This window comes from Eutrigla gurnardus (genome assembly GCF_963514095.1).
Source record: "Eutrigla gurnardus genome assembly, chromosome: 9".
Classification (NCBI taxonomy): domain Eukaryota; kingdom Metazoa; phylum Chordata; class Actinopteri; order Perciformes; family Triglidae; genus Eutrigla; species Eutrigla gurnardus.
Window position 1 is genome coordinate 8,606,271 of NC_139923.1, and position 14,620 is coordinate 8,620,890.

The 14,620-nt window shown below is 40.3% G+C and overlaps 2 protein-coding genes across 2 annotated transcripts in view; one reads left to right on the forward strand and one right to left on the reverse strand.

Annotated features, from left to right (window-relative positions):
- cav1 (caveolin 1) overlaps positions 1–14,620 on the forward strand; it is a 481,528-nt gene that overhangs the window by 164,727 nt on the left and 302,181 nt on the right. The window lies entirely within an intron of this gene.
- LOC311018109 (solute carrier family 23 member 2) overlaps positions 1–14,620 on the reverse strand; it is a 33,532-nt gene that overhangs the window by 13,461 nt on the left and 5,451 nt on the right. Inside the window, exons 2-6 of the mRNA XM_084016887.1 lie at positions 10,117–10,269; positions 6,865–7,022; positions 5,309–5,492; positions 3,904–4,085; positions 1,593–1,710 (exon numbers count right to left, since the gene is read on the reverse strand). Of these exons, the coding sequence (XP_083873013.1) occupies positions 1,593–1,710; positions 3,904–4,085; positions 5,309–5,492; positions 6,865–7,022; positions 10,117–10,269 (795 nt within the window). The remainder of the gene's footprint in view (positions 1–1,592; positions 1,711–3,903; positions 4,086–5,308; positions 5,493–6,864; positions 7,023–10,116; positions 10,270–14,620) is intronic.

Here is a 14,620-nt window from a genome sequence, read left to right on the forward strand (position 1 = left end):
CCGTGCACAGGTGTCAGCTAACCCCACCCAGTTGACAAGCTCTTTCTAAATAATAAACTGCTATAATCCCTGGCTTTGTCCCTTTATGATAAAACACTCCACTTTGTATTCTTTGTACGACTTCATTTGATGATGGACAATAAATACTGATGAGCATCTTGAATCACTAAAAATACATTATGGGGGGTTTTGTTGTTTTTTAAAGCTTTTCACAAGATGTGACTCATTCTGCCAAAAATATTGAGAGCTGCAGTACATAATGCATTCCAACCCTGAAGCCAAAGTGATTCACCGGCATTTAGCTCTCTGGAGGAGCTACTGTATTCAGTTTTTCAGATTCTTTTATTTCTTGAGTCTGCATGTTATTAATGTGTACATCATCTTATCTCACCATGGTTCTAACCGTTCTTCCAAATTCACATCCAGGAGCTGCAAAGTGTGACCAACCAACCGGGTGACTGCCTTACTTTGACTGTTGCTGAACAGAGAGAGTTGACGGGAAAAGGGTTCGTTTGTAATAATCCTCATATATTGATCTCTCGTCACAATGTGAATTTACTTTACACACAGAGCAGCACAATGTTTCTGCTGAGTTCTGATTGACAGCGACCGGTCGGTTGTGCAGGAATGTAACTGCGTGTAATGTGAAGCACGCCGGATGTTGAAAAGAACTGTTTATGCTCGACAAAAAAAAAAACCTCCATCCTTAGATAAATACAGGTTTAAAACACATTCTCTGTGTTGGCCCATCACCAGAGGCGATCCCTGCCTGACAGCTAATAACTGTAGTCAAAAGATTATTATATTTGAAGGGCTCAGAAATCATCTCAAGAAAGACTTTGAAGGGGGTTGTATTTACTCAAGAAAAAGGTCCTCAACCTGCAAAAGAATAACATATTTTTCCTGCCGTTTCTTTGTACTTATCTCTCAAGATAAGCAAGATCATTATTATACTGCTTCTAAAATGTTATTTCTTGTTGCCATGTTTTCAGCTCTACAAACGGACTACTCCGGCCTGGACATAAGGATGTTACCTACTGTAGCATCCACATATAAGGCCACACCAACTTACTTCCTCTGACGGACTATTTTCTTTCAAACAAGTTGTTTTTGTTCATTCTGATTTGGTGGGTCAGTTGGACTATTATTTAACCACCTCTTAAAAAACAGTTGTGTAAGTGAGTGGGATATACTTTTACTAGTTGCACTTGTTTGGAGTATAGAAATATTACAGTATATAGCACACTACCTAGACTTAGACTTCTTTAATGTCCATAAAACTTACATAAAATGGAAAATTGTCTATCCGACCTAATTGGAGCAGATTTCAAGTTTGGTTATATTCGGTATGCCTGGTGATTTAAAGGAGATTAGATGAGATTTAAATATCCACATTGTCACTGACTTTGGCTTCATAGTGGATGATTATTTGCATTATGTCATTAAAATGCATTGTTTGAAGCAAGGCATGGGTGTTCTAAACCAGTTTTAAGGGTCATACATTTAATTTAATGAGAATGTAATGTTCTTTTCCACGACAGAAGATCGGCAGAACGTGTGAGACCTAGAAAACGTTGGCAATGGCAACTCACAGAGAAGAGCTTGAAGAGGGGATACTGGAAAACCTTCCACTTCTTATCCTTGTACGCAATCATGGGAACATCAACTTTGCTGAGATACTGAGAGAACAGAAGGATCAGACAGACCGTGCTGTGGGAGAAAAAAAAAAGGCAAGAAAGGAAATACAACATCACTCACAGTTGCCTCCCCAAATGCTTGACCCTTGCTCACAGCTATTAGTTATATTCTGCTCAAGCATGAGGTGCCTCCAAACATCACGGTTAGAGGTCAGAGCCAGTGAAAACTGTCATTTTACACAGAAAGAATGCCTACATCATACTTATTGTGGTTTAAATTATTATTGCTCAGTACCAGCTCACGTGCGACCTTTTGAAAACTATAAAATTGTTTTCTATATAAAGCCCCTCCCTTATTGTATTTACTATGATATCAATGATATTAGGGTATATCATGTGTACTGTATGTTCAAAATGATTATTTTAGGGACAGAATATTTTTGTTGCATATTCATATTTATATGCACAGCAGTGCTTTCACTTCCAAGTTGTGCTAAATTCCTGCTAATGTGAAATTCAGTGCTGAGAGAATGAGGAAGAGAGTATATTCTTCTTCTATGGTGGACTGAGGCTGCAGATAATTTAACTGGAAGAACCTCAGGATGTTTTCACACCCAATTTTCACAAACGAACTAAGAGGGGTAAACATGAAATAATACACTCTGACAGGTAACGTGTTGATTGGACAGTTCTGGTGATTTCCATCCTGCGTCATCATCATCCTCATCAGGACCCAAGTGGGGAAATTAAATTCCATTGACTGACAGAAGTTTATGAAGCACTTTCTCGCTTCCTATGTATTTGCGTTCTTTGATGAATAAGTCATTGTGGGAAATTGACTATTTTATAAATAATGACATGAGGTAGAGACAGGACTGTAGAAAAGCCCCTTTGCCTGCTGCCAGGTGTGAATGTGGGGCAGCATGTATTTGGAATGGGCTCAATGAACTGAGTCTGCCGCCATCACAGCCGATTTAACAGCCTTTTTTTTTTTTCTGCTTTCCTGCAGCACATTGAGTCTACGACTGTCATATGAAATATGCTATAGAAATAAACTTGACTTGACTATTAATCAGGGAAAACATCCACGCAGGCGTGGTGTGGGATCCCTGAATAGATTTCACCAACAGCAGATGGAGTCATCTATAGGTTGGCTTTTATAAGCATTACAAAAATCACACATCTGTCGTCAAAAAATCCCTTCATGAGTACTAGAGCTAAGAAGGATATATGATTGATTACCATCATACACAGCACCAAGAGGTGAATGTGCCCGACCTTTTAAAACCCACAAGCATCGATCTATGTAACGACTTGAGTAAATGACTGCAGATGTTGTTGGACAGGTCGGGAGCAGAGGTGCATCGTGCAGCTTTAATGTGGGGCAGTGAGCCGTGATAGCCGACGTCGAGATTAGACAGATCTAAATTGTGGACATGGCTACTTTGATTAAGAAACAGTGCGTGGAAAACAGACTTTAGATATTGAATGAATACAGACATTTCACTGCAGGGAAGCACAATAATTAGATTAGACGTCTGTTTCTGGTAATGTAATTATTTCCCCACTTAGCCCTACATCTTATCTCTATTTCTACATGTAATCTTACAAACGGCCTCATAGAAAGATGAGAAATACAGGAAAGTTGAGAGATCATACAAAGATAGATGCTTCCATACTGGGTATGTGTTCCTCCACCGTTTGATGAGAATGATGTGAATCATATGCTATACGGCCCTCACTCTCCCCAGATCTCACACACATGTGGGGGATTTAAGGCTTGGACTGAGGACGTCATAAAAACACCAAATGGTGGAATGAAGATTATCCCGTCAGTGAAGTTCCGAGAGGAATTGAAGTGCTTATGTTGGTTAATTATCATACAATTTTTGGACTTGGGCATTGCACCCTTTTTTTAACAGCCAAATAATCCATTGTATGTATTGTTTTGGTTCTGTGGTTTTATTTGATTAATTTGAGATATTTGAAGATTTATTCACACTTGAATTACAATGTCTGATTATTCTTAAGAGGGAATAGTTCATTGCTCTCTTAAAAGGAGTACTTGCATTACTTGGCAGTTATCATATCAGTGGAATATAATTCTCTTAAAATGAAAATAATATTGTTTATTGCAGTTATTCCTGGGGGAGAATATCACCCAACATAACGAGTTATCGTGACGGGACCACATGTATGTCCGTAACTTATAACTTATATGTGTCTTTAGAGCGACAGCCGATGAAATGAAACACCATCAACTCACAGAGCAGCTATTCCCCAGTGACCTCCAGACTTCTTCCCGGCTTCAATGAACAGCGACAGGCCGATGAGGTTGATGGTGGGAGCGATGGCCAGCGGGCCGATGTATTTCAGCACCAGACCCACGAGGCCGGAAAAACCCAGGACTACCTGGAGCAGAGAAGACACAAGGATGGCTCCCTGGATCTGTGGACGGCCAGGGAAGGGGGACACAGTTCAGAGAAAAAAACAGTAGAAATGATTGCCATGTGAAATTTTGTGGAGGCATGTTTTGTGGATGTGTGAGTCATAAGCATGATAAGATTACAAGATAACTGCAAGATCTTAGTAAAAAAAAAAGAGAGAAAATATGGAACAACTTAAAAATCAAAGGGTTTGGGGATTTCGTCTGAATGTATCTGAAATGTTTTACTTTACTTCACACTTCCAAGGATTTTCTTAGAAATTTGGCCTTTTCGATCCCCACTTATTCAGCAAAACATGTTAGCATTTGAACACAATTTTAGGGTCTTTCAACCAAATTTGCAGTTTTTACCCCAAATGTCCCATTTTTGGGTCATGTTTTACCATCATTTTGTATATGTAGTTAATAATTGCAGGTGTTTGAGTAATGATTTACCTGAATTCCCTATCTATGGCCTTTTTTTACACAGTCTGTGGGTTATTGTTGATGTTTAACTGACACAATTATTACATTACAAAACATACACTTTAATTAGCAATATAAGGTAAAAATTATTATTGTCTTCATGACTGTCTGTTTATGATAAGAGATCAATAAAACATATTTACTGCAATCAAGTCTTAAAGGTTTTCTATACAATGCAAATGCACCTAAGAACCAGCTGGCTGGTTTTCAGCTGATCGACCAATCGTCTTCTTGCAGGTCACATTTGAAAAATATGTTTTGACTGCAATGTAAAATAGATAGAAGAGGGGCAATTGTGGTCTGTTTAACTCTCTAAAATAAGCTCTAAGCAACTCATAATTAGATCTACTAATGCCAGTTTTTAAATAAAAATATAGTAATTTATATCCTAATCATGTTTTTGTGCTTTTATGCAAACAACCACCATAGATGACAAGAACAAAGTAAACATTTAGAGTTCCTGACTTCTATACTGACATCGAGATGGTTGAAATAACTTTTTGAGACCATGGTGACACAAGTTAAGTCTGGAGCCTTCCTGTCTGTGATTCTTCGAAAGAAAATCAGAATCAGAAGGTCAGACTGGCCTAGAAAATAGCAGCACAACTACTTGCTATGTGACGCTGTAGTGGAGTCATGTCTACTTGTGTGTGTGTGTGTGTGTGTGTGTGTTTGTTTGTGTTTGGCGTGACAAGGAAACAGTGTCTCCATCATTTCCTCTGTAACAGATTGGATTCTCTGGAGGGAATTTTTCACATACCTCACGCATTCGTGACATCCACACCTCGTCGGGGTTTTCCATCTGCAGCGGGCTTGTGCTGTTCTGCAGCTGCATGGACAGCATCACGGAGGTTTTGGGAGCCGGACACTGCCACTTGGGCAGAGCGAGAATGGCCAGGGTCGGGGTGATGAAACTGAACGTCCCCCCCTGGAGGATCGGTAACCTGCAAGTCAGCGAGATGACGGGGTTAATGGTCAGGGGTTAACAAAGGATGTGTCAGGTCTCTGTGGCCCAGGGTGACTCAGATCGGTTTTAAAGCAACATTACGAGGAGAGCTGAGAATATTGCTTTACTCACAGACCTGGAGTCTGCTCAGGATTCACGTGCTTAACTCCCATGACAAATCTTAATGACTTTAAAATATGACCTCAGCCAGGATTTCACTAATGGTGCTACATGAGGGACCTGCATTCAGACCAGCTCTAAACCTTTGCATTATTTATTAACTTAAAAACAGTTTCAGAAACTGTCTCAGACCAACATCATACAGAGATTTCTGATCCCCGACAGTAGTGCTTGTCACCACTTCCAAGTGTTGGGCTTAACATGTCAGCAGATCAGGGATATTGTTTTTTTATTTTAATTATGTCAAAAAAACTGAAGAGGTAAATCTATCCAGTGAAAATGAAAATGTGCTCAGCATTGCTCAGCCCGAATGAAAACATGTGTTTTTACGGTGGCTTTGCATGAAAGCAGTGTTGGTATTTGTATGCACAATCATCTATATTTGTTCATGGTTTAATCCTCATGGGCCCTTTTCTTAGAACTTACTTATTATTCAATGTCAAAGTGTTTGCCAGATTCCACTTTTGTCCTGTTAAGCTTTTGTCCACATGTGGAGGCGGAGAACTCAAACAAAAGCATTAGCAATCCCCTCAGGTTCATTGCTTCGGCCCCGTACTGTACAGCATGTGTGGGAGGCAGTTGCCTGGAGATTGATTAGTTTTCAGAAGTATTGTTGTATCAATGTGCTAAACGGCTCCTTGGATTTCACATCTGTCTTATGAAAGGAGAGCCATGAATTACAGCGAGTGAACCTTGGAGATCACAATGCTTTAAGGAAAAATGTTTTCAGTACGTGTCCTGAAGGGTAACTCTTATTTCCACTGTTCTTGTCATGTAGAGACTGAAACACTGCTTCAGTCCACATGATCCACCACACAAGTCTGTGCATTAGCTGAGCTGCAGGCTGCTGCAGAGCTCAGCAGCGCCATGAAGTCTGTTAAGCGTCACAGGGCCATTGTAAACAGGCCGTGTACGTCCAGCATGTAATCTCCATAACATTGAAATTTAAAGTAATTGTTAAGGCCTTTTATTGAGAGAGAGGGCAGCTTGAGAGTGAAGAGGGGGGAGGGAGGGCATGCAGAAACGGCCAGTGAGCGGATTCGAACCCAGGGCCACTGCAGTGAGGACAACTCTACCAGTGAGCTATCAGCTCAGCCCCATAACATTGAAATTGAAATAATTGCTTGTCCTCATTGCCAGAAGTTGTTCTCAGAGGTATGCTGCATGTGCTTGCAGTAAGGTGGAGTTACCGGGTACCGACGGCCGTCTGCAGCAGCGTACATAATCCCGACACGAAGAAGATGGTGGAGATCAGCTGGCTCTTGGCAACGTTGTTGTCTTTGATGCAGAGCGGCTCAGCCAGGATCAGCGGGACCGCGATGATGCCTCCGAATGCCAGAATGTAATGCTAGCAAAGGGAGACAAACACGGATCAATCTGGATCATTTCAAAGGGGGAAAATGCAACAAGAAAAAAAAAAAATGTTTCAAGGTTTCTTGGTTTCCTCTGAATTTTGATTCATCAGAGTTAATATTTGGTATATTGTGAACTGCAGATAGAAGATGCTGCAGATGAAGGGTTTCTCCTCAAATAAAAGAACATGGATTATCATTTATTAATATAAAACTTTTTGTCACAGTGTCTTTTCAGTTGACTGCTGATATGTTCTTCTCATCTTTGCCTCATCAGTGAAGATGAGAGGGAAAAGGAAACGGGGGAAGATGACATACAACACCTTGAGATGTGACAATTAGGCCGTCATTACAGGGGTTTTAACAAGAAAGTATCTCTACACCCCTTATTTGAGAGCTTGGGGAAGTTGTGATAATGCTGTACTGCTCAGTCAGCACCCCTTTAAATTCTTCTTTTATCTAAATTCTTTAGATAAAAGGGGTGAAAAATCAAGGCAGATGTTGATAGACCTTACCAGATTTATGCTTCTTTTTTTTTTTTTAAACCTGCAACTCTCATAAATCAGAGGTGGATAGCTGAGGTCAGTTTTATGACATGAATGTAGGAGGAGGAGGAGGAGGAGGAGGAGGAGGAGGACAGCTTCAGGAAGGAGGCTGCTTCACATTTCATCATCTCAACTGAATGTACATTCATCCCAAATTAACAGTAGCTCCTCTTCGTAGCTGTGAAAACCAGCCATCGATCGATTCATGGTCACCGTTATCTTGACTTTTGACCACCATAACGCATGAATTTCTTTTAATAATGATGTAAAAATCCGAAGGCCGACTCATCTGCTTCCTGTGTTGACATGAAAAGTGGCCCACGGTCGATGTCTTTTTCAGCTTTTATCCATTCCCTCATAAATGCATCATCAATAAGCCTGTTCTGTATATTTACTTAAAAGAACAAAACAAAAACACAAAAGCACACACATACAAATATATAGTACAGCAATCCCTGCCGTCGCTGCTGTTTGTGCCTGTATCTTCAGTCCGACTCAAAATGTATTTGAAAAAACATAGAAATTCACAACACGTTTCAATCTGACGAAATATCCTGCTTCATAAGGATTGGCTTGTGACAGTGGCTTCCCTCCAAAAACGACCAGTACCAGCCATAAAAAACAAAAGCAAATTCCATTGAGCCCCATAATTAAAGTAACAGGGTGATAGATACAGTGGCACCATGTTGTTTCAAAATTGTTTCCAGATTTTGAGTCACAATATCCAAGTCCAGGTACTGTTTGACGTGAAATGGTTAAATTACTACATCAAGGTAAAGATAATAAACATATACTTTAAAAAAATCAAACGAAACTAAACTAACTTGGTTGGGCACCACATTCCCTTCCCTTAACATGCTAACACTGGATAGTGGAGCTTGTGCCAAAAAGCAAAAACAATTTGGTGACAAAAACAGATGAGAGGCTCTCAAAGGTGGAGAAAAGTAACCATCCCTGTGGGAACAGAGGTTGTTAAAGTTGTGGGTCTAATTGAGAAGTTTTCATCTTTGACGTCGTCCAAAGTGGGAATGGACTCTGAAGTTGATGCACATTACAAAACAGAAATTCCAAGAAAGTAAGCAGCCAATTATCGCAGCCTCTCAAACAGCCTCTCGACCACGGGCCTTGTTTCATAGTCACTCAAATTCTATTTTGAATTGTCGCCTGGATTTTGTGTTTTCCTTTCTATAAATAAAGATCTTTCCCTCAAAAACCTACGCCTTCGTTCATCGACCAGCTCTTCAAAGTTTATCCATTTTGCAGGGCCTTGACTAATTTCACTGCGTGATTCAAATGTCATGGCTGCTCAAACTCAAACTCATGACCTTCTGGTCTTCTGATTTTCTTATGTAGACTCAAGCAAAGCTTTTAAAATCATCCCTTCTTCCTGAACAATGCCCCTTCATATCAGACATATTCTCTCCCTCACCTTGAATGTCCACCGTAAATAAATCAAATAACGTACTCTGGACGAGTCTTCCACCAGGACACTTGGAAGTCTAATGTATTATCTGTTTTACTGCTGGATCAGAGGTCAGGTTTAGTGTCAAGATCAGATCCCTTGATGAAAACTGTGCTGCACGCGTTCCACTTCGTTTGGGGAAGTGGGTGGAGAAAGGGGTTTATCCGTTGTTTTTCTGTTGTACATATATGCTCTTTTTATTCTGTACTAACGCCAATATTATTGTTTATATACCATGGTAATTTATGTATATATATAAAGTTACTTTATGGACACTAATAGTTCCCCATTTCGCCACATGGCGGCAGCCTAACCTTACTCATCTGTACATATAGATGTGTATAGGCTGCCATGTGTATAGACATCCATCCAGTGGCTGGTGCTCATTGTTCTGTATTATATTGCTTTGAAATATTTGAACATATTTTTGTTTTGTTTTTGGCCTTATTTTGTTTTTGTTTGTTTGTTTCTCCCATTTCTTTATCCCTGAGGGTGGGGGTGGGGGCTGGTGATTTCATTATTTCAAATAGTTGTTACCTCTTTTCTACACTCGACTAAATTACTGTACAATCATCACCGCTATTTGATAATTTGGGAAAAAATAAACTCACACATTAAGATGAACAAAATAAACACATTTTCACCCAAATGCATAATATATAATATTCCTTATTTTAGCATTGAATTAAATAACATAAAGTAGCTGTGGGGTTGTTTGCAGTGAAGAATTATCACCACACGTCAACACTAATGTGCCTTTTATTATCCTCTTTTATCTCATTTAGCTGGTTGTCTCATTACTCTCATCATCAACCTTGTTTCCAGCAGCAGGCGGATGTTTACATGCCCATGTTGGCACTTCTCAATCCAAAACAGAGATAAAAAGGATAATGAATGATAATAATAATGTTACATTTTATTTGCATAGCGTTTCATATAGCACTCACATGCACAGCAACAGATTAGAGGACTTACATCAGGTGGACAAACAAGGCATTTTTCTGTTAAAAGTACAAATGCGGCTTTAAAAAAGGATTTTCTTTCGCCACGTTATTCAGACACCAAACAATGAGCTGAGTTTACCTGGAAGCCCAGCAGTATGCAGAGGTACCAGGGCGGCCGGTCATTGAGGGAGTAGACCAGATCTCCACCTTTGTCCACAGTCTCCTCCAGGGCCTCGGTGTGAGCCTCCCCGATGTCCACCGCCAGCTGGGGCTGTTCATCACCGTCTTTGTCCTTGGAGAGAAAGACAAAGCGGAGCGAATGCAAGGTCAGCATGAAATAAAAGAACAATATTTTCTTTTTCACAAATTCTGGTTCCGTCCCACCCAAACTTGTTTGCACACTAACTCCCGGGCCGACATTTTTTTCTCACATTCTCTTTCTCACCTTCAACCCACCACTCACTGTTGCCCTGAGCATTCCAGAAACGTTCACAGGGTCCACGTAGCCATAATGGCTTTGGTTTTACTTTGTCTTTGAAAAGTGAGGGTGGAAAACCCTCCACTCTAATCTGGAGCCGCTGAGGAGAAGAAGGGACAGATTAACGAAGGGGTGTCTGGTGGGTCTGCTTAAACTCTAAACTCTTACTCTTAAAGAGTAGATTCCCCGATTCGGCTGCGGTTTGATACTTTCAGCATGAGAAAGAAATATTTTGTAATTATATCCAGAGAATGCAGTTGGGCCCCCTGTCAGGTCCCATATTTGTAAAAAGCACTAATTCACAGGATCTGTTTAAGCTTGCATGCAATTTCTGTTAATTGATATTCTGTTGAGGCGGCTAACAGTCAGAGAACAGAACGCCAGAATCAGCATTCAGGTAAACAGCGCACTTGTGGTGGCGGTTTGTGAGCCGCCCAGCTGCTCTGCGTGGCTGCTCGTTGACATCTGACTGCATGGAATCCACGAAAAGGCAGCAGTGATTCCAAAAAGTGGGCGGGACGTACACAAATATTCTATGGCCTATAGCTCCATGTGTTTTTTTGTTGTTTTTTTTTGTTACTTAAACCTAAATAAGAGAACTATGCTTTGAAACCCAGTAGTTACAGAGAGCTATTTCTGCAGTTTAACGGGTATAAAATAAGGAAAAAATGTTTTATATATTTGCATTCTTTTTATTTAAGGCAGTGTAATGCTCTGATTTGCAGATGGTAAGAAACACAGCATCTCTTTATACGCGGTTGAAGCATCTTTCACATCATTTTGTCGGCATACATTTTTATTATAAATATGTTCAACATTACCACGGGAAGCTATTGTTAAGCTCGTCTTTCCAGCGTGACTTTTATGATCAGATGTGTCAGATCACAACCCAGCTGTGTCTGTGTCTTTCCAACCACATAGCTTCTACGGAAGCTTATCGCATTCACTTGGGGGAAAAAAACAACTTTTCTGTTCTTCTGAATTGACGAGATAATTATCTCGGAAATTACAACAAACATATTTTTTTTAATAAAGGAGTTAATGAGATACTATAGAATCCCCAACACTCGCTCTAATTATACAATGTTAGGATGCAAACGTGACCCGATTGTTGAGATGAATCCACTTTCCTTTTGTTTTGGGTTTGAGACATCGGGGAGACTCGTGGATTACTATACATGGTATTGTTCTAGCTGTGTGACCCGGACTGCTTCCAAGGCCTCCGGTCTGTTATAACGACGGACGGCCTTTGGACTTCCCTGTCACGTTAAACATCATCAGGGTTAAACCAGAGCCGCTTATGACTGCAGTGTCGCCACAGCCAGACACTGTCCTTTCAAGACAAGGTTAAGTATCAAAATAAAGATGCATCTGTCCATGTATGTGTCCATTTAAGTCCTCTAGATCTGTGGAATAGTTCAACCAAATTAATTAACTTAATCAATTCAATCTTCATTCATAAAATGCAAGCTGTCCCAGAGCCTTATGCAGCAGCTACCAGTATAATAGACAACATATGTCGTTGGATGATCGTGTGTACCCTCTCAGCTGTATTCAGGTTTAACAAGCATGGAAACTTCACAGAACCTTTGTGCCCTTATTTATGACGCCTAACAGCGCCGGAGATTCTGCTCTCATGACAAATGTGTTTCGTTGGTGATATAAATAAGATACATTATGTGATTTACATTAACTGTTTCTGTTGTTGGAAGATTCCCCCTGATTACCACGTAACTCCTACTTCTTCTACTTGAAAGGATCTTGTGTTTTTCTTTGCCATTTTAGTGATTTTGGTGAGATCAAGGAGAAGACAAACACAGCTCGCTGCAGTTCACCGCTCGTTCATCTCGGATTAGCAGCGCTCATTCTTCAGAGGCAGACCATTAAATTAGAATATTAAAATGACAAAAATGACTCCCAAAAAGCAACTGTCAATACTGACCAGGGGGCTGCTAAGAGCTACCTTGCAGTCCTCTGTAGTAGTCAGAGCTCGATTGAGTTTGTCATTTGCTGACTGATAGTAAACACATTATCGTAACGCCCTTTTAAACGGCCGCTGCTGGGATGATTGACTGAGGAGTACGACTGAAATATGAATGAACAATGGTCCTGTAAAAATGCTACATAAACAATTAAAAAAATACAGTTATACAGTTATACAGTAATTAAACATAACTCACTACTACATATTTTACTCCATATAGGTTAGAGACTATTTCATTGGAAGGTGTCTATGACCTTGTGACGGACTGTTCTCATGTTTTCATGTTGTTTTCTCTGGCATCCTTTGGGGGAAAAGGGATGGACATGATGGAGGATGTGAAGCATGACTTATATTATGCGGAGCGATCCGGCCACCTGATATATGTGAGGCCGGGCCCGTCGTCAACTCCCTCTTTAAAGGGCCACACGGGACGGATCAGCTTCCTGTGATTTTTGTACTACACACTTTTGAGTATGTGTGAAGTGTGAATATGCACATTTGTCAAATATAATTTGCAGCATGAACTTCTGATTTCTGGGTTCTATTTTTTCTATTATATATTTATATGGATAATGTGTTATGGAATGCCTAATATGAGCTGTATTTAAGTGCAAAGTGGTCAGTTGCCCTCTTAACACATTCCTCGTGGGACAGATTCCAACGGGTTGGTACCAATGAACTGTTTGAAGTGTCAGAGGGGGGTTTAAAGGTGGAACAGGTGGGACATTAGGGAGTAACACATCACATTGGAAGGACAAGGCGTGACAAATTTGTCAAATTCTAGAAAAATACATTAACAAAAAAAGATAAAAAAAAAAAAACATTGTCTTTTTTTCTTAATAATTAGCTGGGAGTAGAAAAGTAAAATGTCAGGTTAATTCCTCCCGAACCATAATGAGGAGAGCTGAATCCGTATGTTATCATTACACCACATAACATTATAAAATGCTCAGCGGTTGAAGATGCTGATGAAGACACAGATTAGACGAGGTGACATGCAGCCTGCAGTTACATAAAGGCTGACACACCATTTTAAGTGCCATGCCATTGCTGCCAGGCAAATTTTCCTTCTTAACCTTAAACAGTTGTCTACGGTCACTTCATTTGCTCTATTAGCCTATTGTACCGTACCTCACAAGAGCTTTTGAATACCAGAGTGGAGACAGATAGGAAAAATCACGGTATTGTTCTGTGACATCGTTTTGACCTGCCGGCCTAACAAATGCATCCCATGACGTCCCCAGTGACGCTCATCGATGCAGTTGACCAGCGATTTTCTCGTCACTTTCTGTTGCTGTGTTTCGACAGATTACACTAGCAAAGCAGTTAAAAACAGCAGTTAAATGCATTCATGCAGCATTAATATTCATCCTGAAACATCAGAGTAAGCCACTGAGAGGAAAGTATTCAATGTACAAGTGACGTTTTGAAAGCAGGACTTTTACTTACTAACGATTATTGTAAGATTAAGACAAAACATAAAAATATCATCAGCGACACACTTCGAGGAGGCCAACAGATGAATGCCCGTCTCCTCCTGCTGTTGTACCAGAGCATTACTCAACCCATCGTACTTCTTTAACATGTGATCTGTCACTAATAGTAACATCACCAACAGGATACCTGCTCTCCCCACACCCAACCTGGCAGAACTGAACAATAATGCCCCTGCACGCATCGCAACCTCACCAGAACAAGACGTCACTCACCCCCTCACCCTGCATCACTCAGATGAAGGAGAAGCCTGACCCCTGCAGCCACAGGGCCCCTAAAAAACACGCCTGAATGTGCAACCTCAGTCTATCAGTGTGGTGTTGTTTGTTCATGCTACATGCTGTTGTGTAGTTTAGTGTGTTTTTGTATTGTGTGTCTGCCCCTTTATCAATGTCAGATGGTAAAGGGTTAATCAAATCTTAAGTACAGGGTCGCCCATAAAGTTTAATTTGCAAATGATCATTTATAGCACCAAACAAATGTTATGAGGAATTAATTTCACCTGGGTAATTGTGATTGTTACTGATGCAGTTAAACAGGAATAAACAGGATTGTGTATGAAAACAAAATATTCCAACTTCATGGGCAACGGTGTATAAAGATGGTATATATAGAAACATCCTGATTTAAGCACTCTAATGCCACCTTGCATCTACAGTTATCATGTGCATGACTTTTATTTTGAGC